The sequence below is a fragment of the Thermomyces lanuginosus genome (genome assembly GCF_041956635.1).
Source record: "Thermomyces lanuginosus strain ATCC 200065 unplaced genomic scaffold VTN49scaffold_29, whole genome shotgun sequence".
Lineage (NCBI taxonomy): Eukaryota > Fungi > Ascomycota > Eurotiomycetes > Eurotiales > Trichocomaceae > Thermomyces > Thermomyces lanuginosus.
This window is the reverse complement of record NW_027192363.1, coordinates 214578-237667: the sequence shown is the minus strand read 5'-3', so window position 1 is coordinate 237667 and position 23090 is coordinate 214578. Positions and strand designations below refer to the sequence as shown.

At 52.7% G+C, this 23090-nt stretch overlaps 10 protein-coding genes across 10 annotated transcripts; 5 read left to right on the top strand and 5 right to left on the bottom strand.

Moving 5' to 3' along the window:
- Positions 1–62: 62 nt before the first annotated feature.
- Positions 63–1171, bottom strand: VTN49DRAFT_3577 (uncharacterized protein; the record flags this gene model as incomplete). The annotated part of the gene is made up of 5 exons (XM_069411428.1): positions 63–283; positions 351–566; positions 635–985; positions 1055–1100; positions 1148–1171. 5 exons carry the CDS (start codon positions 1169–1171, stop codon positions 63–65), a joined length of 858 nt encoding a protein of 285 aa, XP_069268048.1.
- Positions 1172–1668: 497 nt separating this feature from the next.
- On the bottom strand, positions 1669–3122 carry VTN49DRAFT_3576 (uncharacterized protein; the record flags this gene model as incomplete). Its single annotated transcript, XM_069411427.1, has 6 exons — positions 1669–1982; positions 2041–2489; positions 2547–2670; positions 2724–2762; positions 2817–2850; positions 2907–3122. The coding sequence occupies 6 exons, from the start codon at positions 3120–3122 to the stop codon at positions 1669–1671; spliced, it is 1176 nt and encodes a 391-aa protein (XP_069268047.1).
- Positions 3123–4912: 1790 nt separating this feature from the next.
- Positions 4913–5773, top strand: VTN49DRAFT_3575 (uncharacterized protein; the record flags this gene model as incomplete). Its single annotated transcript, XM_069411426.1, has 5 exons — positions 4913–4924; positions 4975–5129; positions 5185–5227; positions 5338–5573; positions 5629–5773. The coding sequence occupies 5 exons, from the start codon at positions 4913–4915 to the stop codon at positions 5771–5773; spliced, it is 591 nt and encodes a 196-aa protein (XP_069268046.1).
- A 2-nt stretch (positions 5774–5775) lies between these two features.
- VTN49DRAFT_3574 (uncharacterized protein) lies at positions 5776–6043 on the bottom strand (the record flags this gene model as incomplete). The annotated part of the gene is made up of 2 exons (XM_069411425.1): positions 5776–5940; positions 5990–6043. The coding sequence occupies 2 exons, from the start codon at positions 6041–6043 to the stop codon at positions 5776–5778; spliced, it is 219 nt and encodes a 72-aa protein (XP_069268045.1).
- A 1137-nt stretch (positions 6044–7180) lies between these two features.
- VTN49DRAFT_3573 (uncharacterized protein) lies at positions 7181–9984 on the top strand (the record flags this gene model as incomplete). The annotated part of the gene is made up of 3 exons (XM_069411424.1): positions 7181–9577; positions 9631–9871; positions 9929–9984. The coding sequence occupies 3 exons, from the start codon at positions 7181–7183 to the stop codon at positions 9982–9984; spliced, it is 2694 nt and encodes an 897-aa protein (XP_069268044.1).
- Positions 9985–10507: 523 nt separating this feature from the next.
- Positions 10508–13001, top strand: VTN49DRAFT_3572 (uncharacterized protein; the record flags this gene model as incomplete). Its single annotated transcript, XM_069411423.1, has 7 exons — positions 10508–10526; positions 10594–10630; positions 10756–10896; positions 10961–11095; positions 11149–11584; positions 11639–12250; positions 12303–13001. The coding sequence occupies 7 exons, from the start codon at positions 10508–10510 to the stop codon at positions 12999–13001; spliced, it is 2079 nt and encodes a 692-aa protein (XP_069268043.1).
- Positions 13002–14321: 1320 nt separating this feature from the next.
- Positions 14322–15801, top strand: VTN49DRAFT_3571 (uncharacterized protein; the record flags this gene model as incomplete). The annotated part of the gene is made up of 5 exons (XM_069411422.1): positions 14322–14390; positions 14516–14989; positions 15045–15365; positions 15424–15718; positions 15773–15801. The coding sequence occupies 5 exons, from the start codon at positions 14322–14324 to the stop codon at positions 15799–15801; spliced, it is 1188 nt and encodes a 395-aa protein (XP_069268042.1).
- A 991-nt stretch (positions 15802–16792) lies between these two features.
- On the bottom strand, positions 16793–18007 carry VTN49DRAFT_3570 (uncharacterized protein; the record flags this gene model as incomplete). Its single annotated transcript, XM_069411421.1, has 1 exon — positions 16793–18007. One exon carries the CDS (start codon positions 18005–18007, stop codon positions 16793–16795), a length of 1215 nt encoding a protein of 404 aa, XP_069268041.1.
- Positions 18008–18537: 530 nt separating this feature from the next.
- Positions 18538–21429, bottom strand: VTN49DRAFT_3569 (uncharacterized protein; the record flags this gene model as incomplete). The annotated part of the gene is made up of 1 exon (XM_069411419.1): positions 18538–21429. The coding sequence occupies one exon, from the start codon at positions 21427–21429 to the stop codon at positions 18538–18540; it is 2892 nt and encodes a 963-aa protein (XP_069268040.1).
- A 505-nt stretch (positions 21430–21934) lies between these two features.
- VTN49DRAFT_3568 (uncharacterized protein) lies at positions 21935–23090 on the top strand (the record flags this gene model as incomplete). Its single annotated transcript, XM_069411418.1, has 2 exons — positions 21935–22009; positions 22584–23090. The coding sequence occupies 2 exons, from the start codon at positions 21935–21937 to the stop codon at positions 23088–23090; spliced, it is 582 nt and encodes a 193-aa protein (XP_069268039.1).

Below are 23090 nucleotides of genomic sequence, written 5' to 3'. Positions count from 1 at the left end.
CATAGTTTTGACCCCAACCTATGCAATCAGTTGTTGGATTGAAGACAATCTATGGAAAACACCTATGCGTAACCCAGTCGCCAGAATGTCTCGATATTCTTTTCCGAGTTCTCGTCCACAAACGGCGGTGGATCTCTGAATGTGATGTTTTCTTCGTGCAGTTCGGCAACTTTTCCGTTCAAACTTGGATCCTCTACGAAGTTCTGTGCCGCCCTAGTGACGGTAGACATCGGTGTGATGATCATATGTTTGAAGAGTTCCTTGCTTGAGGAGATATTCGACTCTGGACAAAACACATGTCAGCGCACAACGGTTTTCCAAAGTTGTCACAATTGACAATGAGTACTCACCAACAACCGCCGGCGCGAGAGCGTTGATCCGGATCTTCTCCTTCTCTAGAGGGCGCGAGAGCGAGCGAACGAGTCCGATAACGCCGTGCTTGGCAGTTGAATATAACGGCGCGATGTGCAAAGGATAGATTCCCGCGTTGGATGCCGTGCAGGTGATTCCTCCTCGACTTGGTTCCGCGGGATTCTTGAGCAAATAGTGGATTGCCAGCTTGATTGCTGCACCCCTTGTGTCAAACTACCCATTCTTGTTTTTTTTTTTCCGGGTCCCGTTGTGGAGAACCTACTGTATACCGTGCCCACCAGATTCACATTCAGCGTCTTCAACTCTGGTTCACTCGGAATCTGTTCCTCCTTATCGATCAACCACCCAATCTCGGTGATGCCCGCATTGGCAAAGACATGATCGATGCGGCCATGCTGGGAGAACACCTGCGAAAAGGCGGCGGAAATGCTCTTCCACAGCGAGATGTCAACCTGATGAAAGCTAAAGCTAGCGTACGGGAATTCCTTCTGCAAATTTGCAACGACCGGCGCGCCTGTTGTGGCGTTGATGTCGAAGATGGCGACGTGGGTTTTAGGTTCGCGCTGGGAGGCAAGTGCACGGGAGATGCCTAGGCCAATGCCGGAGGCACCGCCTTTGACAGGTCAGTGATTGGTGCTTTTGATGTTGAATTAAGCCTAGCAATGGAGAAAAAAAGACGAACCAGTTACGATAATGATTCGCTTTGCAGCCATGACGATTTTAACGTCCTTGACTATTAGTTCAGCTAGCTCTCTAGATAGGGCAACTGCCGTACTAAATAGTCCCTCGCAGCATTCATTTTTCCGCGCTCTATTTATTGCATACTTGATTACTCTCTCCCCGTTCGGCTTCATCTGCACAGTACTGAAGCTTGGAGAGAATCAATCGAGACCCCGCATCCGCATACAACTCCACTCCCTTCTTGCGGGGTTTTCCCGGTGGGGTCGGGATCTTGACCAGAGCTCTGGGATCACGTGGATCCAATCGTCTCAGGGCTCTGCTGGTCTGGTTCGGTGCAGAAATGCGGAGTGCAGACAGGTTTTTGGGTCCTTGGCGCATGCCTGAGGCCGTGAACGAGGGCTATGTTGGCTGGCGGCCTGTGGCTGGTCTGTGATTGGAAAGAAAGATCGGATCTCCAGGTGATAGCTTCTCTAGTACATAGCACTCTCCGGTGTATGAAAGATGTCCGTAGAAGGCAATAAAAGAGAAAGACTAAATTGAATTCACGTAAATCCTGATGCCCTAATTCGAGCCCTGCATGAGGCGGCAAGTTGTAAACTACGAGCGTCGCCGACCCTATGCCAGTTCGCACTCAATAAGACTTTCAGCACCCTTTGTATCAGTCCAAATCTTCGTGATCTTGTATCCCGCAGATTCGAGCAATTCGTGCCACTGAGTAGCCGTGCGCTCCTGGGCGGCCAGTAGAGCCATCAGAATCATATCGACACTGGTGATCTCCCAGGACGCCTCGGTCTCGGAAATCACGTTCTCATTGATCAGCAGTTTGCTGTATCCACGTTTCATGGCCGGGGCAAGCTTTCTCAGGATATCATGGCATACGTCGTCGCGCCAATCATGGAGAACGGAGTGCATAAAGTACGCACGAGTCCCTACGCAGAGTGGTTGTTATGCTACCTTGATACGAAGCAAGCACAGGGATCGCCATACCTTTGACGGGCTGCTCCGTGAAGAAGTTGTGCGCCATGGGTTCGATGTATGATGGAAGGTTCGATTCCTTTGCATGCTCGATCACCTCCGGGAGATCCTGCAAGATCAAGCGTCCAGGTGCATCAGACCACTTGCGCTTGAATTCGGAAAGATCATGGCCGATGTTTCCACCCATGTCCACAATCAGCACATCGTCCGGCCCGACGCCGGTGTATAAACTGCGCACATCGTAAAAGTCCATCCAGCTAGGGCGTCCTTGATGGTACACGCCCATGTGATTGTTGAATTGGCGTGCAATGTCTGGATTGCTTGAAAGATACTCGAAAAAGAGTTGGTATGTTCGATTGCCGGCCTGGAATGGACAGTCTTTTGGATTCGAGGGATTGCGATACTGGATTCTCTTGAGATAAGCAGGTATAGCAAGTATGGCTTGGTTGAAACAATTAGCCCTAGTGAGAGGTTAAGGACAACATTTGTGACACTTCATAGTGGGAACGGGATCTTACGTGCACGGGTAGCTGTCTGCAAACCGCTTTATCGCCATTGTTTGAGCAAAGCCAGTGCGGCGGTACTCATTGGGACCAGTCTCAATAATGGTTCCCATTGCGCACAAGTGTTTCATCAAACGGCCTGGGTAGAGTCATCAACAAGACCCCCACGTTCGCAGTTCATAGGGAGCATACCGACGAGCAACGCATCAGCACCGGTTTCCTCTGCCAATTCTGCGACCGTTTTCGGTCAGTCATCTTTTGCCAGAGCCTCCCAAAGGCCCATACCAATGCCGCTTTCGATAGCCGCTAGGCATGTGTTCTATGAACTTGAGCTGCTGTTCAAGGAATAGAGTACAACGGGGAAAGGGAACATACCGTCGCCCAGCATTGTCTGGACATGGCCTCTCGTGGAGTCTCCAGAGCATACATAAGTGAACGAACGGCTTCCAGAAGGGCAGACCGTTCCTTGGCATTGTTCAGGTCGACTGTTTTCCCGAGGCTGCTGACTTTCTCCACCAGTCCGGGGACTTGTTCAGGAATATTGGGTGAGATTAAAATAGACTGATGGTTGTGAAGCTCGGGGTCAGCCATGATGCTCAGTCAAGATGATCAGGATGGAGAGATAGGTTTGCCAGTAGGGCTCTGCACCACTAGATGTTCACTTGGGAGAGAATGGACAACAAAGAAACCTCTCCCCCTCTGTCTCCTCCAACATTTATATTCCAGAGTGGCTTGAAAGAAACTTTGACCGTGCTGCACATCTAAACTAGTGCACGTAGACCTTGTCGAGGCATGGGTATAGACTTCCCTCGTTTGCATAACTTGTGGTCAGCTCCTAAAACTAAACAAGCACCATAACCATGCCAATCCTTTCCCACATCTCCAGCGATTTTGTCAACAGGATATCTTTGCTTGCGTGCTTATACTGGCATACTATGTTCAATATGTAGACCACACTCACTGTGTAAGAGTGTCGTCCGTTGTATACTAAGGTTTAGAGTTTTGACCAAGACGTTCGATTAATCTAACAAACTCATACATGCCCCGCCGCGGAGCGTCCGGACGAAGATACTTAGCGTAAGGCGTGCATGTCGTTCTGGCTACGGATGAAGAAGGTTATCTGTCACTTCTCGTCGTCCACTAGGAGGTCTGAGTCACGGAGTAACGTTCGGTACTAAGTCTCCGAGAGCGGCTCTGTGACCTTTGGAGCGGTCGTAGGCCTCGTATTGTCACTTTGCAGTAGCTGCACTCAATCACTTACTCGATACGGGAAGTATCTGCTCTAGATACCACTTCCACTTGGCGTGCCATCTAGAAAGCGAGAGTCAATGGTGGAGAGGGCTAAAATCTGGGGTAGATAGATTGCTTTAGTGGTTGTTAGAGTTTTGGTAAGCGAAACGAGGTTTTGTTGTTATCTGTGGAGTTGGGAACGTAGAATTCTCTCGAGGTATGCTTGAACTGACAGTCTTTCATCGGGCATTTCGAGACAGTGTTCGCTCACAAGATACCGAAGGATTAAGACAAGATAGGCAAATGATCTACCAATGCCAGCAGTTATGCATTATCAATGCCAAATATGTAAATCACCGACGATGCTCCATGCTTCTTTTGAGCAAGACAAATTGATGGTGTCAAGTAGCGCTATTTGCCAGCTGTTGTCGCAATCTTCTCGACGAATGTTCGTGTGAAGGGAAGCTGGATATGAAGATCGCGAGCCTGATTGAGCCGATTGTGAAGACTATCCTTAAGACTCGAGACCAAGACCAATGGCACGTCGCAGGATGCTGTTAGAGTCAATGTTAGTATGGAGTACCCCTCCTGTTGGACACAACGAATGCTTGACTACGCAGGACTGAGGAAGAGTGCTACTGAAGGACGATAGTAGTACTCCTTTGCCGTCACAATTTCTACAGCACCCGCAATAAAACCATGCCCAATAAACTACCGCTTGATTGACTGCCATCGCTGGTTGACTGGACGATGAATTTTGGTGTTTTGATGCGAAACCATTCCAATGTCAGGAACGGAGTAGTGGGTTTCAGAAAAGTATGACGGCAGCAGCCGACGATGTTCAGGAACCGCAACATATCCAATGCACGTCATGGCGAATGCACAATTTGTGACTTTGAGAGCTCTTGAAAGATCGTATGCTTTTTGTCAATATCCAGTGAGTGAGAGCCAACAGAGTTCAATGTGGTCAAATTTCATGTTGCCTGTGGCTGGGGCTGAATTTTTCACAGACGGATATGACATCGGGTGCTGAGTCAGCATTCTTTAGAATATAATTGGTCCCTGTAAAAATAGAGCAACCTGTTGCGGAGTCACGTGTGGCTCCGTCCTCAACGCCAGGTCCAAGGCATCCTGTCAGCTGTCCACAAGGAATGTTATCCTTTGTTCTCACCGTCAACTGAACGCTTCATCGTCGAACCGATCCGAGGCATAGATATATCGGCTTCTTGATTTCGCATCGTTTTTTCGTTTCGTGGTTTTGTCCTCACAGAGACCGTTCTCGAGCGTGGACGCGCGTCCTTCCGTTTTAGCAATCGTCGAATTCTCCTGCATCCCCTGCGTCCGGAAAAACCATCATCATGGCCGAGCGTGAGCCTCCGTATGATCCCTACATCCCGTCGGGCAGCTCTGCGGCTGGGGGCAGCGGTGCCCCGAGCGGGAACCAGAGAACGGCCGCTTTGCAAGCAGTACGTCCGGCCTTGTGATCCATTTCCATTACCCTCGCGGCACGAATTGTTTCCTCATCAAATGCGGCGCGTTTTGATTGAACAAAGTAATCTGACTTGAATTTTTCTAGCAAATCGATGACACCGTCGGTGTGATGCGTGAGAATATCAACAAAGTCTCCCAACGTGGCGAACGGCTCGATGCCCTGCAAGACAAGACCGACAACCTGGCTGTTTCCGCTCAGGGATTCCGTCGGGGTGCCAATCGGGTACGGAAACAAATGTGGTGGAAGGACATGAAGATGCGCATTTGCCTGGTTGCTGTCATCATCATCTTGATTGTTGTCATCGTCGTCCCGGCTGGTGCGTCCCTCCTTATTCTGCAGTGGAAAAGCAAGGCACTGATATTCATCTTGTTGCAGTTATCGCGACAAAGAAATAATCTCTCCAGCCTCTGACTCGTCTGCGCGACGTCATGTCCTTGGACCTGGTGTTCGTTTCCGATGCCGAGAAGTCCGGTGCGCTGCGACGACATTTGGCCAGTATTTGAAAAGCGTTCTTCTGTGACCTCATCGGTGGATTGCGACGTGTCGTTCGGCGTACTGTGCATCCCCTGACGACCTCTTTCCTCTCGGTCCTCTCACGTCGTGCAAAGCGACATGATCTCTGGATGAGTTACGGCATATGGCTTGTTGAGGGCTTGAGTTTGTGTAAATGATACTCCGGCGATTGTCCTTGTTTGATTATGTTTATTGTCTTGCGTATTTATTATTGTCTGCACACTTTTATTCTAATGACAACCCACCTGTGGTGGATTTTTTCCGGCCAACGTGTCATTCGCGCTGAGCTTGTCTCGACCGTCGATGCCGATTTTGCTGTGGTTTCACTCTAGCCATCATTAACTTAGTCGAGAAAACTACCGTATTCAGGGAGCTCTCCAGTACGGCCGCAGTACATGCACAGTAAGGTGTGCCGGTTGAGCATCGACTGCAGACGCCGGTCCAATGAGGTTGATCCGCTGACTGGTGCAGGGCCACTTATGCGCGCTCCGAAGGTCGGAGCCCTGAGAGCCGAATTGGTGTCTTTTGCGAGCCTTGAGCGAGTCTAACTGGGGTCACAAGCACTCCATCCCGCTCGATTTTGATCAGATAAGATTATCACACCACCAGCACCATTCAATCTCGTCCTGCGGGATGTTGCTCTCTGCCCATTGACTTTTGTAACCTATCTCAAGTCCAGCTTTCCAACCGCGAAATCTCGCACAGGCCGCCATCGGAAACTAGAAATATTCAAAGGACCAATTTCTGGGAATTATATATCCCATGTTGTCAGCCAGCCATCATGTGCCTGTTCAAGCTTTATGATGCAGTGCATTCGCTCGGAAAGGACTCCGTACAGAAGCCGAGCCAACTGTGTATCAATACTCGTACTGTTCTTGATACAGGTGTTGATCCTGTCCTGTACCGTAATTACTGTACGATAAGAAGAATGCTCCGTGATAACCATCTGGGCTCGGCCGAATTGCAAGTTAAATGCAAATCAATATGACCACAAGTAGCGAAATGAAATCGCGGTTCCATTTAAGACGCCATGATAGATTGCTGAGATGACATGATATATATTGAATGCGACATTAATGGACACAACAGATAAAATCACTTCTGAGCGTATTTGCCATCGGACCCCTGAAAGATCTCGATCAGGCTGTATTGTATTGGCCACAGTACAGTAATTACCATACCATACACCTCCGACACCGCCGGGAAATGATGGTCATTTTGCGGGACGGAAAAGTCTAAAAGAAAAGCTCTCAGGAACAGAAAATTTATGAAATCCCTCCCATTCTCTTTCTTCAGTCAGTCCTAACCCTCCTTTTCCCAGTCCGCGAAGCATTTCGACCTCACTGCTGACTGAACCGAGTTTGTGAGGCTTCTCGGCCCTGCAATTGAGAGCTGCCGCATGCTTGCCCACAACATGCTTGCACTTCGCCCTGCTGTGCGGAGGGCCGTGGTGACTCAGTCACTGCGTGCCGCCTCCGCACCGCAGGCCCTCACCTCTCGCGCAATGATTCTGCGATCTTCTTCTGCCGTGCGCGCGCTGTCGGCGTCGCGAGTTCGGGCATACTCCCGTCCGTCCGATTCCCAGCTCTCCGCCACCCGGTCGACTGTCGTGCAACTGCTGAGCAACATCGGCTCCAAGCGAGAAGTCCAGCAGTACCTCTCCCACTTCACCTCAGTCTCTTCGCAGCAGTTTGCCGTGATCAAGGTCGGCGGCGCCATCATTACCGAACACCTGCAGACGCTGTCGTCGGCGCTCGCCTTCCTGAACCATGTCGGCCTCTACCCCGTCGTTGTTCACGGCGCTGGGCCGCAGCTCAATAAGATGCTGGAGGAAGCCGGCGTAGAGCCCCATTTTGAGGACGGCATCCGTGTCACCGACGGGAAGACCTTGTCGCTGGCTCGAAAGCTCTTCCTGGAGGAGAACCTCAAGTTGGTCGAAGAATTGGAGAACATGGGTGTCCGTGCTCGTCCAATCACCACCGGCGTCTTCACCGCCGACTACCTGGACAAGGAGAAGTACAAATTGGTGGGCAAGATCAACAAGGTGGACAAGAGACCAATCGAGGCGGCCATTGATGCCGGCTGCCTTCCCATTTTGACCTCCATGGCCGAGACCCCCGAGGGCCAGGTCCTAAACGTCAATGCTGACGTCGCTGCAGGCGAACTCGCCCGTGCGCTCCAGCCGCTGAAGATTGTTTACCTTGCTGAGAAGGGTGGCCTCTTCAATGGCGACACCGGCGAGAAGATCTCCGTCATCAACCTGGACGAAGAGTACGATCACCTCATGAAGCAGTGGTGGGTGCGACACGGCACCCGGCTCAAGATCAAGGAAATGCGCGAGCTCCTCAATGATCTTCCACGCACGTCGAGCGTGGCGATCATTCATCCAGCTGATCTCCAGAAGGAGCTCTTCACCGATTCTGGCGCTGGCACTTTGATTCGACGAGGAAGCAAGCTGAATGTCAAGTCTTCCCTGTCCGAGTTCGAGGACATCCAAACCTTCAAGGATGTTTTGGTTCGAGACCGTGAGGGTCTGGATGCGCGGGCCACGGTGGACCGCTACGTGGAGGGTCTCAAGGAGCGTCCCTTCAAGGCCTACTTCGACGACCCAATGGAGGCCCTGGCCGTCGTGCTGCCTCCGAACAAGGACTCAGCCTTTGCTCACCTCGCCACCTTCACCATCACCAAGTCTGGGTGGTTGACAAATGTAGCCGACAATGTTTTCACTGCCATCAAGAAGGATTTCCCCAAGTTGGTTTGGACTGTCAAGGCCGATGACGAGAACCTGACCTGGTTTTTCGACAAGGCCGACGGCAGCCTGTCCCGCGATGGTGATGTTCTCTTCTGGTACGGCCTGGAAGACGGCGAGGAGGTGAAGCAGTTGGTGCTGGAGTTCACCAAACATGGTCGGCAGATGTTTGGGGACTACAACCTGGAGGCGCGGCTCCACCGTGCCGCCCAGGCCGCTCTGAACGCGAGCGGCACTGCGGGCTTGGGGGCTCAGCAACAGCGCGGCTACGTGACTCTCGCAGCTGCGAATCCCCTGCGTGCGGCTCGCCGACAGGGCCCTGCGATCTTCTTCGGCGGTTCTCGCCGACATTACAGCACTAACCCTAATCCGCCGTTGGGTGAGAAGAACGTGTCCAACACCCAGCCCTCTCGGGTCGCGCTGATCGGAGCCCGCGGTTATACCGGTCAGGCCCTGATCAATCTTCTCAACAACCACCCATACATGGACCTGCGCCACGTTTCGTCTCGGGAGCTGGCTGGGAAGAAACTGCAAGGCTACACCAAACGCGAAATCATCTACGAGAATCTGACCCCCGAGGATGTTCGGCGAATGGCCGCGAACGGGGACATTGACTGCTGGGTGATGGCACTCCCCAATGGTGTCTGCAAGCCGTATGTGGACGCGGTGGACCAGGGCGCCGAGAAAGGCTCTGTCATCGTCGATCTGAGTGCCGACTATCGATTTGACCCCAACTGGACTTACGGCCTTCCCGAGCTGGTCAATCGATCCAAGATTGCCCGGGCTACACGCATTGCTAATCCAGGTTGCTATGCCACTGCGGCTCAACTGGGCATTGCGCCCTTGCTCAAGTACCTCGGTGGTCAGCCCACCGTCTTCGGCGTCTCGGGATACTCCGGCGCCGGTACTAAGCCGAGTCCCAAGAACGACGTCAACCTTCTTACGAACAACATCATGCCCTACAGTCTGACCGATCATATCCATGAGCGGGAGATTAGCTCGCAGTTGGAAACGAGCGTTGCCTTCATTCCTCATGTGGCAGTCTGGTTCCAGGGCATTCACGTAAGTTCTCGCTCTTAAGTGTCCTCTCCAGAGATGAAGCTCATTCGTCGCAGCACACCATCAGCATGCCTCTGAACCAAGAGATGACGTCGCGGGACATCCGCAACATCTACCAGGACCGTTATGCCGGCGAAAAGCTTGTCAAGATTGTTGGCGAGCCGCCTCTGGTAAAGAACATCGCCGGCCGACACGGAGTGGAAATCGGGGGATTTGCCGTGCACTCCAGCGGTAAGCGAGTGGTGGTCTGCGCGACCATCGATAACCTGCTCAAGGGTGCTGCTACTCAATGCTTGCGTAAGTTGTCCATCTTTCCATCCCTGACCCCCGTTGGCTGACCACTTCTCTTCACAGAAAACATGAACCTTGCCCTCGGTTACTCTGAATACGAGGGCATTCCGCTTGAATAGACATCGTTGCTTTCTATAAATATTCGTGCTACATGATTGTAAAAACGCTCAGGAAGTTTGTTTGCGATAGAGATGTATCGTTATCGGTTGGGGCGAAGATTACGGGCTTCTGTCCATGGTCGGTCACGGTTGATCTATAGGTAGTGTTTTTCGTTGTGGTTGCATGATTGTTCGATGTGTTCATACCCGGGGATCATCAGATTTGGGTTTCTTGTGAAGTTCTGAAGTCTATCCCTCACTGAGGGACCACCACTGGCAGCTGAATCGCTGTCTTAGCTTTCCTCTGAGCTGCTCCATTAACTCGTCGTCCCAAGCGGGCAACTGCTCGTCACCGGACCGGATGTCCGTTCCTTCCTCATCTGGTCCTCGCCAGGCTCCCTGTGCAACTCCTATGATGCTTTAGACATGGCTACCTTGCACCATCTTTTCAGCTTCTACGTCTCCGAAGCTGTGCGGGAGGTGGTCTTCCTGGTCTTTCATCGTAGTCGCTTTTGCAAGTCGTCTCTCCCGTGCAGGCCACGCCATGTTTTACAGTCACGAAAGTACGTGGGTGTCTTAGCCGTGCCGTCCTTGCTGGAAATAGGGTGCTCACGCTCCTTCCTTGACAAGTCCTGACTTCCGAGAAGCATGGGGTGGCGACGATATGGTATGCTCCCTCTTTCCCCTACACTGAACCTTGGGGGCTCTATGCCTGCATATGCTGGGCGCCTTTTTGGACTTTCTGTACTATATCTCTGGTCTCTTGGGCTGATTGGAACTCTCTTGGACTAGGCTGGTCGCCACCCTTGGCCCGCGGGCGACATCCAAGAGGATCACCAGAAAGGTCATCCTCGGAGTGGATGTCCCGAGAGCCTGCGACGCCATCATGAATCCCGAAGCCCCGATGGCGCTGCGTCTGCAGGGAAATCTTCTGTAAATGCTGCTGAGAACACTATTGATGGCTGTCGTGTATTACTGATACCTGTGGAACCCGCAGCTATGGCGTCACCAGGGTGTACAGCCGCCAATGCATGTATGCTCTCACCGATGTGCAGTCCATGCTGGATCGCATGAAGAATGCCTTGCGGATCACCCATGGGCGTGGCTTGGATGTGGATGCCGGCAAGGCTAAGTATGGATCCATGCTCTGTCACACGGATATCGCCGTTCTGATTGGGCTTGCAGGCCTGAAGAGCTCATCGTCCCATATGATCCGGGGTTCATTCCTGAAATCAGTCTTCCAGGACCAAACCTGGATTTGGTTCAGAAGGATGCTAGCATCAAGATTGACTTGCATCAGTCTAGTCTTCTCTTTTCTCATTTTAGTACCTCTAGCCATTCTTATACTGGTCTCGATCCTCCTCAGCTTGATGTGTCGTCGTCGAGTTTGGGTGTGGACGATATCGGCAGATTTGGTCTGGCTGGTAATAATGTCAGCCCTACCACTGGCCTTCAGCCGACAGGCGATGAAGGAGGCGTGCTTCTGCGTCCTGATTTCGAATTTGATGAGGAGGGTAACATTGTTGATCTTGCCATCGGCGAGCGTTCAAACCTGCGACCAGGGGATCTCTCAGCGCGAGATCAAGGAAATGATATGGGCCGTGCTAGGCACCAGCCAGACGTAAGTAGCTTATGTTCCTTAAGTTAGAGAGTCCGGTACCTAAATAATGCACAGGAAACCGCCAAGCGAGCCGATGACGCTGTGGCTTTGGACGAGGATGGAATCCTCCTGGTCGGTGAATCAGAAAATCCTAACCAGCGCCAGTCTCCAGCTCCCGAGGGTCATCTGTTTGACCACGACGGAGGTGGTGGCCATGCAGTCTCCGCCCCTGCACCCCCAACCTCCGCTGCCAATCGAAAAATCCAGCGCAGGCTAGGAGTGGATGCCCTCACGCAGATTAGCAACGCGGAGCTGGCAAGATGGAATGAAGATTACCTGACCAACATGTCGAATGCCTCAGAACAAAGGAAGCATCAGAGAAATGCTTCACAAGCCAAAAAGAATGCCCTAGCCTGGATCATCGGCCGAGGAATCGGCTCTATTGGCTTTGGTCTCGGTTTCTTCCAGACTGATCACCCTCTGCGGTCCTTCTGCAGTGATGAACTGCTGCAAGCACTGACTGGGAAGGACGGACGCAGATCGCCAGACCGGAAGCGCTGCTTCGATGACGTCGGTAGCAGTGAAGAGGACGAGCGGCGCGTACGAGCTCGCCGCGAACCCGAACTGGAACTCGCACGTGGTGATGAGGTTGGACTTGATTATGATGAAGGTCTCCAGCAAAATGAGGTATCATTTCGCGTAGATCTGCTGCAAAGGAACCAAAACTGACAATTTGTAGGATGTAGAACTCGGCCGCGAAGCTCCCGCTTCGCTCCAAGACGATACATCTTCTCAGGTGCCATGGAACGTCACTGCCTCCCTTCAAAGCTCACTTGCCGGCTCGTCGAGCGTTCCTCATCCGTTTGATAACCTTGATTACCACACTCGGCCGGCGTTCGGATCACTCGGAAGGCACGGCGTCCGTTACCCTAGTTCAAGTCCTTTGGCAAGGCGGAGTGTGCCGTTGGACCGCCTCACATACGACAGACTCAATAGTTTGTCCCTTGATCATTTTGAAAACATAGACGAGTTAGGTTCCTCTCTGGATCAGGACGAATCGGTGCCTGACGCCGGTCCAGGCGCCAGTGCCTTTGCACACGTACGGGGCGCCAGTCGTACCGGGCAGCCTGATATCCAAGACTCTATGCAGGAGATGAGCGAGCCCGATCGGAATTTCCTCCATTTCGTCACTCAATGTATCCAAGCTGACAATCAATCAGTCGCGTCTAAGCGTAGAAAAGCAGATGCTATCGTTTTCACCAGGCTGCTTCCACCTGACTCGACGAGTCGCAGCGTGGCCACGCAAGCCTTGATGCACGTGCTTACGCTTGCAATGAGCGGCCATGTCGCAGTTTCACAGCATGTGGAAACTGATAATCCCTGCACTCTGGGAGACGTGGGAGACATTCATCTGACGATCCCGGCAGCCGAGCCATGATGTCCAGATTGCAACTCGGTATCTCCCTCGCTGGCTTACCCGATATTATGAGATGTAACCTATCATTCTATCAGATCTATCGATCATGTAGTTAGTATTTTTCAATATACAATACCAGTATTCTTGCTATACATGCTCCGTAGAGTATCAGGGCTACGAAAGCAGGACGCATTGACAGCCAAAAGGTTTCGGACCCTATCTGGTATCTGTTTACAGTATTCAGTACTGGACACGTACTGGTACAGATACGATGCTGTATTAAGCGGGTTACGTTACCACAAATCAGTACGATTATGCTGACAATACGGAGTATACGGTGCGTTCAAGGTATTTTACAACCTGGACCGTACGGTAACTAACTAAGCGCAACTTGCATCAAAGCACGAGCACTCCGAACACGACAGCCAGCAACTTCAGTTGATTTTTCCAGCTCTTGTTGAGAATGACCACTGATTCTGTTCTTGCTAGTTGTCCAGTGTCAATGTGTCATTGACTTCTCGTGTTCCAACGTCCAGGATTCTTGACGGCCGTGTCATTGGCCCGTCAGTCTTACGTCGGGCCGATGGCTCGATTTCCTCCGTGCCGCGCGTTCAGTTTTACAGTTGTCTCCGCCCAGTCAGTCCATCGTCATTGGTAAAACGCACGCCCGGCCAAGGACGGCCGACTTCCAATGAATGCCTGACACCGTCTGTGCTTTGATTTGTTGGGGCCGTTGGCAATCCAAAGAATTCAGCGCTCGCCAGATTTCTGAGGGGAAATGGATGGACTCTTTTTTTTTTTTTTCTTCTCCTCCGTGCATGACAAAGAAAGGGCGCTTTATCACTGCTGTTGCCGTGTAAGATTAGTCGCTCCATGGTACGGGGTACTGTACGCTATCTCCGTGAAATACAAGAGTTACTAAAGGCGTGAAAATACCGTGTTCGATGGAGAGCGGTACTTCATACAGGGTCTCAGCTGGCCAGTTTCTCGGTACAGAGACTACCGATATGGTTAGTGTAGTAACGACTATGCGCATATCGTGATATGATTGGCTCGCCTGAAATCCACTGCGGCAAATCAGGCATGTGACGCGTGACATGCGGGATGAAAATTACGCTGACGCAGCTGTTCGCTTGCGTAACTTAACTGGTCTCGTCCCCGTCTCGTTCCCGTCTTGGTCCGCACCCTCATTTTTTTCCCCCCATCCTCCTCTTTTGAAATCACTCAACGCGCTCTTTCCAGGTTTCTTCGTCTAGCCTGACCAGCAAGAAACGTCTTTTCATCTTTCTTTTTGTTGGTTTGATCGGATCGTGCTGGTTTCTGTGACACACATCTATCGCCATGGGTCGCACAGTTGACCAGGAAGTCCATGCGGCCTTTGTTGAGTTTCGCGCCAAGGAAGACGATAAGGTGAGTTCTGGTGTTCATGAAATCCGTATTTCCTGTACCTGGGTATTCTGGGTATTAAATACCCAGGGCTCCAAACAATCCGTCCCATTCGATTTGAAGGCCGTCAGTACTGACAAACCGCGTAGTGTCTTTCGGTGCAATGCATTTATTGCCAGCAGATCCGCGCCAAAAACACGTCGCGTCAGAAACAGCACTTGCTAGAATGCCCCGGCCTGCGCGGGCAGCAGGCTGCTCAGCAGCAAGCCGCGGCTGCTGGTGCTGGCGGCATTGGCGCGCCTAACTACTCCGCCACCCCGAATGCTCCAGGCTCGGCAGCTCATGCTGGCCCCGGTGCAACGGGCAATCCCATGGGGAGTCCCAATGGCCCTCTGATGGGCAATGGCGTCAACCCGCACACGCCCATGCAGACCCCGCTGCAGGCTCTGCAGAACCGACCCCAGCTGCCAAACTCCGCTGGCGGTGGAAGCGTGAGTGGTACGCCCGTTCCTCAGCAGCGCTCTCACAAAAAGACGAAACATAATCCATCGAATCTGCCCGCCCCTCCGCTTGATGATGTCCATGCCGCGTTTGTCGAGTTCCGTGCGAAGGAGGAAGACAAGGTCAGCATTCTCAATTCCCCGAGCCGCGTGTACAATGTTAGATTAACAGTCGCAGTGCCTGTCCGTACAATGTATCTATTGTCAGCAAGTGCGCGCTAAAAATACCAGTCGGCAACGCCAGCACCTGCTGGAGTGCCCCAACTACCTGAATGTCATGAAAGACTCCATTCCTGCCAATAACCTCCTTCACACTTTCCCCGAGGGAGACATTGCACGGTCACTGCAGCTTCCGGCCCCATCGCTGGAGCTGGACTTCCGGATGAGCATTAAGGTGAACCCGCGCGTCTCCGTCGGAAACTCCCTGGTGGGTCAGCGTGACTGGGTCACGTTTGTGGGCGGGCAATGGGCCGGCCGATGGGCCAAGGGCGTTGTTTTGGTGCGTTCCCAGCAAGCCCTAACCTTACCTTGAGCACCATCTAACAGATTTAATGTAGCCCGGTGGACAAGATTCCCAGCTTGTGGTCAAGGAAGGGTCTACGCGCATTGATGCCAACTACGTCCTGCAGACTGCTGACGAGCAGCCAGCCTACATTGTTGTCAAGACTCAAGGCTGGCTGACGGGCTCCAAGGATGTGCTGGACAAGCTCAATGACCCGAATGTCGTTGATACGATCAACCCATCGACGTACAAGTATCGCGTGACGCTCTCGATGGAGACTGGTGATGAGCGCTACGCGTTTGTCAACACGCTAGTCTGGGTAGGCAGCGGCTGCCGTCGCAATCAAGAAAGTAAGCGTTCCCATTCCCTCCAATGCAGCGTCCATTGTGCTAACAACGTAAAAGCTATCATTGATGCGTTCCGTGTCAACTAATTTCACGTCGCTATGTTCGGGATATCGTCTGTTTCGGTTTATTGTTCGGGCGTGTTGGGGTTTATTTATGACGAGCGAAATTATTATTCGCAATGGACATGATGAATGGTTGAAGTTTCAGGGTTTTGTTTTCCTGCATTAACTACTTATTGGAATGGTGTCTTTGGTAATCTAAAGACGAGAATCAGGAAGTGTCATGGTCGTACAGGTACTTTACCAGATGTACCGACTGCTGTCATATTTTGGTATTGGTACCGTTAAATTACCACCAAATGGTCACATTGGACGGTCAGCACAGAGTCTGCAATCACTATTCAAAGTTCTTGTCATACTGACTACTTCCCGAACTACTACTTTCTATGTAGAAGTGATCTCGCAATTCATTAGCAAATCAGAACAATATTTGCTACATTCCTGGTACTTTTCATAATAATCTTCAGCAAAACGTCACATGTGTACTACTGCAAGTATAGAGGACGGGAAGTCACGAAGTATATATGTACGGAGTACGAGTAACTACTCGTACGTATTCTCCGTACAAACCGTATTGTACGGGTACTTGTACCCACACGTAATATTCCCCAGTGTAAACTACAAGCAATGTATGGAGTATGGAAGTACCTCGTATGTGTACGAGTACTTATACGGAGTCTCCGCATACGCACGGTACAATCGATACTGTACCTTCCTCCTCATTACTAGAACCCCCTGTACCTGTACTATTAACTAAGACGAGTGCCCTGTTCGAATGCGAAATTAATAACGGTTGAAGGATTGGAAGATTTGGTGGATGTAATCTCCGCTAGTCACGGATCGGATTTATTCGTACGATAAGAAGGGTAGTAGGTACGGCGTTCCTCGCCTCGCAGGTGCACAAATCTTGACGAGTTGGCCGATAGCAGATAATGGAATGTGTACGGAGAATGTTACGATTTATTTGACTGATCATTCCTGGCTTCAGATTGAGGGTTTTTGCTTTTATTTTTTTATATCATGACTTCCCTTCTTCTAATACAGGGACTTGCGCCGTTTCATCCACTACTTTCGTAGCAGTGTCTGCGTTGTCGCCAGTGGCTGCGGAAGGAGGGTTATTATGCCCCCGACTTGCTCGCCGAAGGTGCTGGAAGCCGTGAGCAGACATGTTCAGTACCTTTTTCACAGCGCCCGTGACGCCGCCACCATCATGGCTGTCGAAACTGCTTTTGCGTAATTTGTTGCCGAGTTGATGGTGGTGATGATTTTGGGAGGCTGCTGCTGCGGCAGTCCTTCGCGCCATCACACTCGACGTTTGCATATCGGCGGGTGTTGGTTTCGGCGGCCAGTTCCCGTCTGCTTTCCACCCGGCAACGATTGCGCGAGTCATGTCGGCAAGGTTGATAGGGATGCTGGGCGTGAGCCCTTGCACGACGACTCTGCTGTAGATGGACTGGTAGAGTGATGGTGTGATTGCTTGCCGGACTGGGTGCGTGGCTGGGAGAAAAGGCCGCATAATGGGCACGACGGGGTCTTCAGGATCGGCATCGTAGACGGACGCGGCAATGGAGATGTCTTGTTCTGCGCTCGGGTCATTCGACGGCGACAATGATTCCGAGTTTTCCATCAGGGAAAGGTCTCGGAGATGTTCCGTAGGTGCTTGCTGGGAGGTAGAGCTTTGCTTCTTTTCTTGAGCGCCCTCGGTATCCTGCTGGCTCTCCGCACTTGCCGCCTGGCCCGACTTGGGAGGAATCTCAATCTCCCGCCGCTTCCGCGCGCCCGTCCAAGCATCTCGCCGTTCTATAAAGAACCGCAGTCCCGGATTCCAACTCATTTCCTCCTCTAATATCGCGCGCTGTCTGCGCCTGCGTTCCTGTTTGGAGGTCTTTCTCCCCTTTTCGGGGTGCGCCGACGAACCCTCTACGTCCACGGGTTCCCAATCCGTGTCAGAGTCCCCAAGCTCGCGCAGGCGCCACCCGGCGACTTCCTTTGGTGTTTCCCTCGTCGTCGCGGCCGGGGCCGGCGGCGCATCCGTTGTAACTACTGCGCTAGTTGAGGATGCCCCATCTATCTGCCCTTCATACTCCTGGTTTTGTCGTTCGCGATCTTGATCGTGCTCCCCCGTCGCGGCAAACAGCCCCGGCGGAGCTTCGTACTCCCAGTCATTCCGCACGACCTCTCGGACATACTGTTTGGCTTCTCGGATAGCCGCGTCGCGATTCTCTGCTGCCATTCCCGCTGCGGATGTTGATCGGCGATTGTGGCGGTATAAAGGCGCAAACACTTTGGAAGGAGAGTGGTTGCTCATCACAAATGTATAGAGACGGAAGGGAGAGAAGAAAATTTTGGTACCTCGTTCCTACTAAGCGCGAGGCCCAGGCTAGTAGTAGTAGTCGGAACTGATGGATGAAGGAAAGAACAGTCGCCGCCGCCACTCACGCGACTGGGCCTCTGGAGATGTAGGTACACACGCAACGTTCTTCACAACATCTTGCTGGACGTGACCCTCAAAATCCGGCTCGTCGCCATGACGAACAAAAAGGTCTCATGATGCGTGAGAGAATGCCCTTTTGAATTACTTGGAGCCCCGCCAAATTAAGCTGGATCAAAATTACAAACTATTCTCAATACAGCGTGTACGCAAAAGGTAACAAACGAACGGTCTATGCCAGCCTCTTGTCAGTACAATACAGTACAGATACTATTTTACAATACATCACAGTCCCATCATGACAGCAAAAACCACATGCAGAAGAAGTAGAGTCATGTCCGCACTCGCGCAGAGTCTGTTTCGGGCTGCGCACCCGGCGGCGTGAATCCCCATCCGGGGCCTTTGGGACGCCGACCTTTGCGGTCACCGTACTTTTCGTCAAACCGCCGGATCGCGGTCAGCGACGACATGTCCTCACTTATCGACGCGCTGATTTCCTCCATGCCCTTTTCAAAGTGTCGCTTGGACAGGACACGCCGCTCCGGAAACCGGTACGGCTCGGGGCCCGTGTGTTTCGCGGCCAGTTCATTCTCCTCTCGCACGCAGGCGAGCGCCGCAGCCACACACAGGTTCTTCAGGTCCGAACCCGAGTAGAGAGGTGTGCGCCGCGCAAGCTCGTCCAGGTCAATGGTCGAGTCCAGTTTCTCGTCCTTGAGGTGAATCTTCAGGATCGCACGCCGGTCCTTTTCCGTGGGGAGGTCCACCAGTAGCCGCCGGGGAAGACGTCGTAGGACAGCATCGTCCAGATCAAATGGACGATTCGTCGCTACCATGATGAACGCCGACATCTCGTTCATCCCGTCCCACTCCCGCAGGAACTGGTTGATCAGTTCGCGATGCGACGTGCGGCTGCTGGCTCCCGTCCGTGAGCAAAAGATCGCGTCCGCCTCGTCGATGAACACGACGCACGGGCTCAGCTTCTTCGCCAGCGTGAAGATGGCCTTAACGTTCTTCTCGCCCTCGCCGACGTACATATCGTAGACTTCGGACCCGCTGACCTCGAGAACTGTCGCGCCACTGTCCCGTGCGACAGCCTTGGCCAGCAGAGTCTTGCCCGTCCCCGGAGGACCGTAGAGTAGCAGTCCGGGGATCCGGTCCGTGGCGAGGACACCGTACGTAAATGCCTCTGGTCGGATCAATGACAGAGAAGTCAGCGTCTTGAGCGCTTCCACTGTCTCTGGCGGGACGTGCACATCGTCGAACGTAGTGCGGATACTAGCTGCGTCCACAACCCCATTTAGAAGCTTCCGTTCATGAGCATTGCACGTTTTGCGAAGAGCAGCAAGTCTCTCTTTCCTGCTCGTCTCGGCACTCAATGGCGAATTGATAGGCGGTTGTTTCTCTCGGAGCCAATCGTTGCGGATTCGATCGGTCGCTTCGATGAGTTTCATACCCCGTCGGATGTGATCCAGTGTTAGAGTTCCGTTGGGCTCCACGCATCCGATTGCCAGTGTTGCGACGCGGTGGACATGATTGTATCCCCAGTATCCATCGCTCAGGCCAAACTCTTTGATGGCGTCAGCGCCCAGTGGCCACGAAACGTCACTCAACAGAGATGCATCGACGGTAATTGTTTTTTCGTTGACTCGTGTTCGAAGCATATCCTGGAGATGGCGAATGTTGACCTCCATAGTGCGTCGCTTGCGATCGGCGCTGAACATTTCTTCCACCTCTTTGGAGTTCAGGGCAGGAGTAATGGTTAGCGTTCGGCAAAGTGGATCTTCTACGGTGCCCGTGGAGAACCTCGAAAGCTCCCGATCAGTAGTCGTATCCCGCGCAACAGTTCCCACCATCAAGACCTTGTGGCCGTCGCGCCGTCGCGCCTGGATCGCCTGCTGCATCAAAGCAAGGAACCTGGAGCCTTCCCGGCTTGCTTGGATATCTTTGTAGTCCTGGATCTGGACGATGACTGGCTGTTCAGATACACGGCGCTCTTCTGTCGTTTTGCCAGTCGACTCCTTGGCTTCGGTTGTCGACCGGGCAGGGGTCGGCGACAGGAGCTCCGTTATTAAGCGCAGCCATCGATGTTCAGCACGGTTGCCGCCTCGACCATTACTCCCCGATGAGTCGCCGACCGGTCCACTGATCGATGCTACCAAGGACTTCAGGCCTAGCCAGTTGGGTAATTGAAAGTCCCGCGGACTCTCGACCGCGATGAACCGGGCGTTCCCAATGTCGCCACGGGATCGAGATGGAGAATCAAAATCGCCTTCCTCAGCGTCTGCGTCATTAGCGACATCTTCGTTCTCTTGGGCCGCGATGCTGCTCGGCGATCGATACACCTCGTAGCCTAGAGAACGGATCGGCGATGTCATGCCAGTGTCTGCCCGGTCTTGCTCAGAGCACAGGAAAGCAATATCCTGCGCATTTAGTGTGATCAATTTCGCCTTCAATTCTTGGGCCAGTCTCCTGACGACGGAATCGAGGAACAAGATGCCATCGTCGCCAGGGTACTGCAACAGAAGGTGAGATTTCAGGGTCGAGGGCTCGTTAGCATACTGGGCGGGTGGCAGGATCAGCCCCGCCTTCGCTGAGGCATACAATTCCTCCCAGACTTCTTCACTCAAGGGATATCGGGGTTGGGTATCGGCCGAACCCGGCAAGCCGGAATCATCGCTGCCTTTTCCGCCATCCACTACCTGTTTCTCACTTGTGTCCTCAGTCGCCGCAGGTTGTTGGACGACGGCCACTGGGGCTTCGCGTTGTTCCACTATTGAATTATCCGAGTACCGAAAGATATTTCGCTCGCGAAACCATGTCGGGATTGTAGCAGCCGGTGGCGCGAAAGCTGGAGGAGGCTTCCTGTTTCTTAAAGCTCTTCGTATTCCTGAGCCGTAAGGGCCTGTTCGCCCAACTGAGCGCGGCTTATTTGACGCAGCCTCGGAGGTTGTTGAGGATGCCTCCGAGCTCTCCGCCTCCGGAGTTCCTTTGTCTTCTGCGGGATCTATGCGGTCTTCGGGAGCGGCATCGTTAGTAACTCCGTCATTGTCGGCGGGCGCGGCATTGGATGCGTCGTGAGGATCGTGAGGCCGGTTCGGCGACCACCGGACAAAGGATTGATGGAATTGACGAGTCGAACGGAGGAAGGCTGGAGGATATCGACGGCCGGCAATGATTCGACATGACCTGGCAAGACAGCTTGGTAGGAGCAGCGTGGTATACATTTCCACGGCCGGCTTCCTCGGCTCCTACCGATCGATTGACGGTCGTGGTGAGTAGGAGAATTTAATGAAGCCGAGAATGAGTCGGAGAGATCATCAGGCCGTGAAATCGTCAGCGTTCAGAATCATTCAAGAGCTTTCGGCTTTCTGACATCTGGTCCTTACAGATTAGTCATCGATGAAAATTTGTACTTCCGAATCTGGTTAGTTGCATGCAAACTGGACGTTGACTTTAGGGCTGATAGGGTTACCCACAACGGCCAAGTGCGCAGTTCCCGCTCCGCCGGCTCGGGACCAACACGAGGATATCGATGGAACATTCTTTCCGCTCGCAACGATTACTGGAAAGGCAGACGAGGACTCCCACGGAAAATGCTGTGCGCTAGTCATTTCTGCTACGTAGGAATAAGAATCTAGAGCATTTGATGATTTGCAAAACCCTGTGATTATAGCTACAGCCTATTCTATATACAGCCATGACATGAATTGTCTTTGACCATTCCACAGTATGGATTCCGGAGACCAGACCATGGAGGATTCTAGAAACGCAGGAGCAAACCGACCACCGAGCCCTGTGCCGACAGTCTGTTAGCACATTAGCCATGCAAATTTTGCGGTTGAGCGAAAAAGTGTCAAATCCATGGTCAGACAAGGTGTACTGGCAAGTAGCAGACCACCGGGAAAGGGAGGTCCGAACTATCTCATTCAAGGCGACTCAGAGCCATGGAAGAAGGTAAAATGCTGTCATCTTGCAATGGATGCTGGACATTCACTCAAAGCAAAGTGAATATAGCACTCACCTGGCAATGGAGCACGCTGCATACAGAATCAATGGCCTGCGACCATCGCACAGAGCCCGGAAGTTGTCTACCCAGAGCCTGCTCCGGGAGTCCTGTGTATAGGATTCGAGCAGTCCTTGTAGAGAGTATGTCAAACACTGAGAGAATGCTGAAGTTGAAGAAGAAAAATTTTGGCTGGCAACGAGCGCCCATTAAAAGCATTTAAGTCACGTGACTTCCAAAAGCGGAATGGCGTGCCGGGTGATGCGCGAAAAAACACAGCCAAGCCCAGCCCAGGGCTGGAGGGAGGGAACGACGGCGTGACGGACGGCAGATTTCCTCGTCGTGAATCCCCATCCTTGAGCCTCGTCTGCGCAGTTCATCGTTCCAGACTCTCGGTCTTTGCTCGATCCTGCTGCCAGACTGCGCTGCTACGAGTCTCTATACTCAAGCGACTGGTGGTCTTCCCTCAGCCCCTCCCCCCGATTGCCCCGTTTCGTTGTTCACTGGGCACCCTTCTTCGGCCCTTCGCCAGACACCCCGGCATCGCGACAGTACGGTACTTTTTCCACTTCTTGCGCTCCCCTGACCGGCTGCGCAACGCCCGGCAGATCGCGATCCCTCCTCGGTCTCTCCCGCTCGCGCGCCTCGATCGATGCCCTTGACCTCCTGTGCCTGTGTCCAACCTCGACCCAGGCCTCGTCGCCTGCCTACTGTGTCTTGGCGCTAAAGCAGCCGCCGTCGCCTTCGGTCTCCAGTCCCCGAAACTTTTCCACCCCGTCGCCTCTCTCTTCTCCGCCGACCTCCTGTGATCAGGGGCCCGGCGATTCTCCTGGGTCTTCACCATCCTGTCGCTCGGTTCGACACGAGGTCGCACAGCGATGA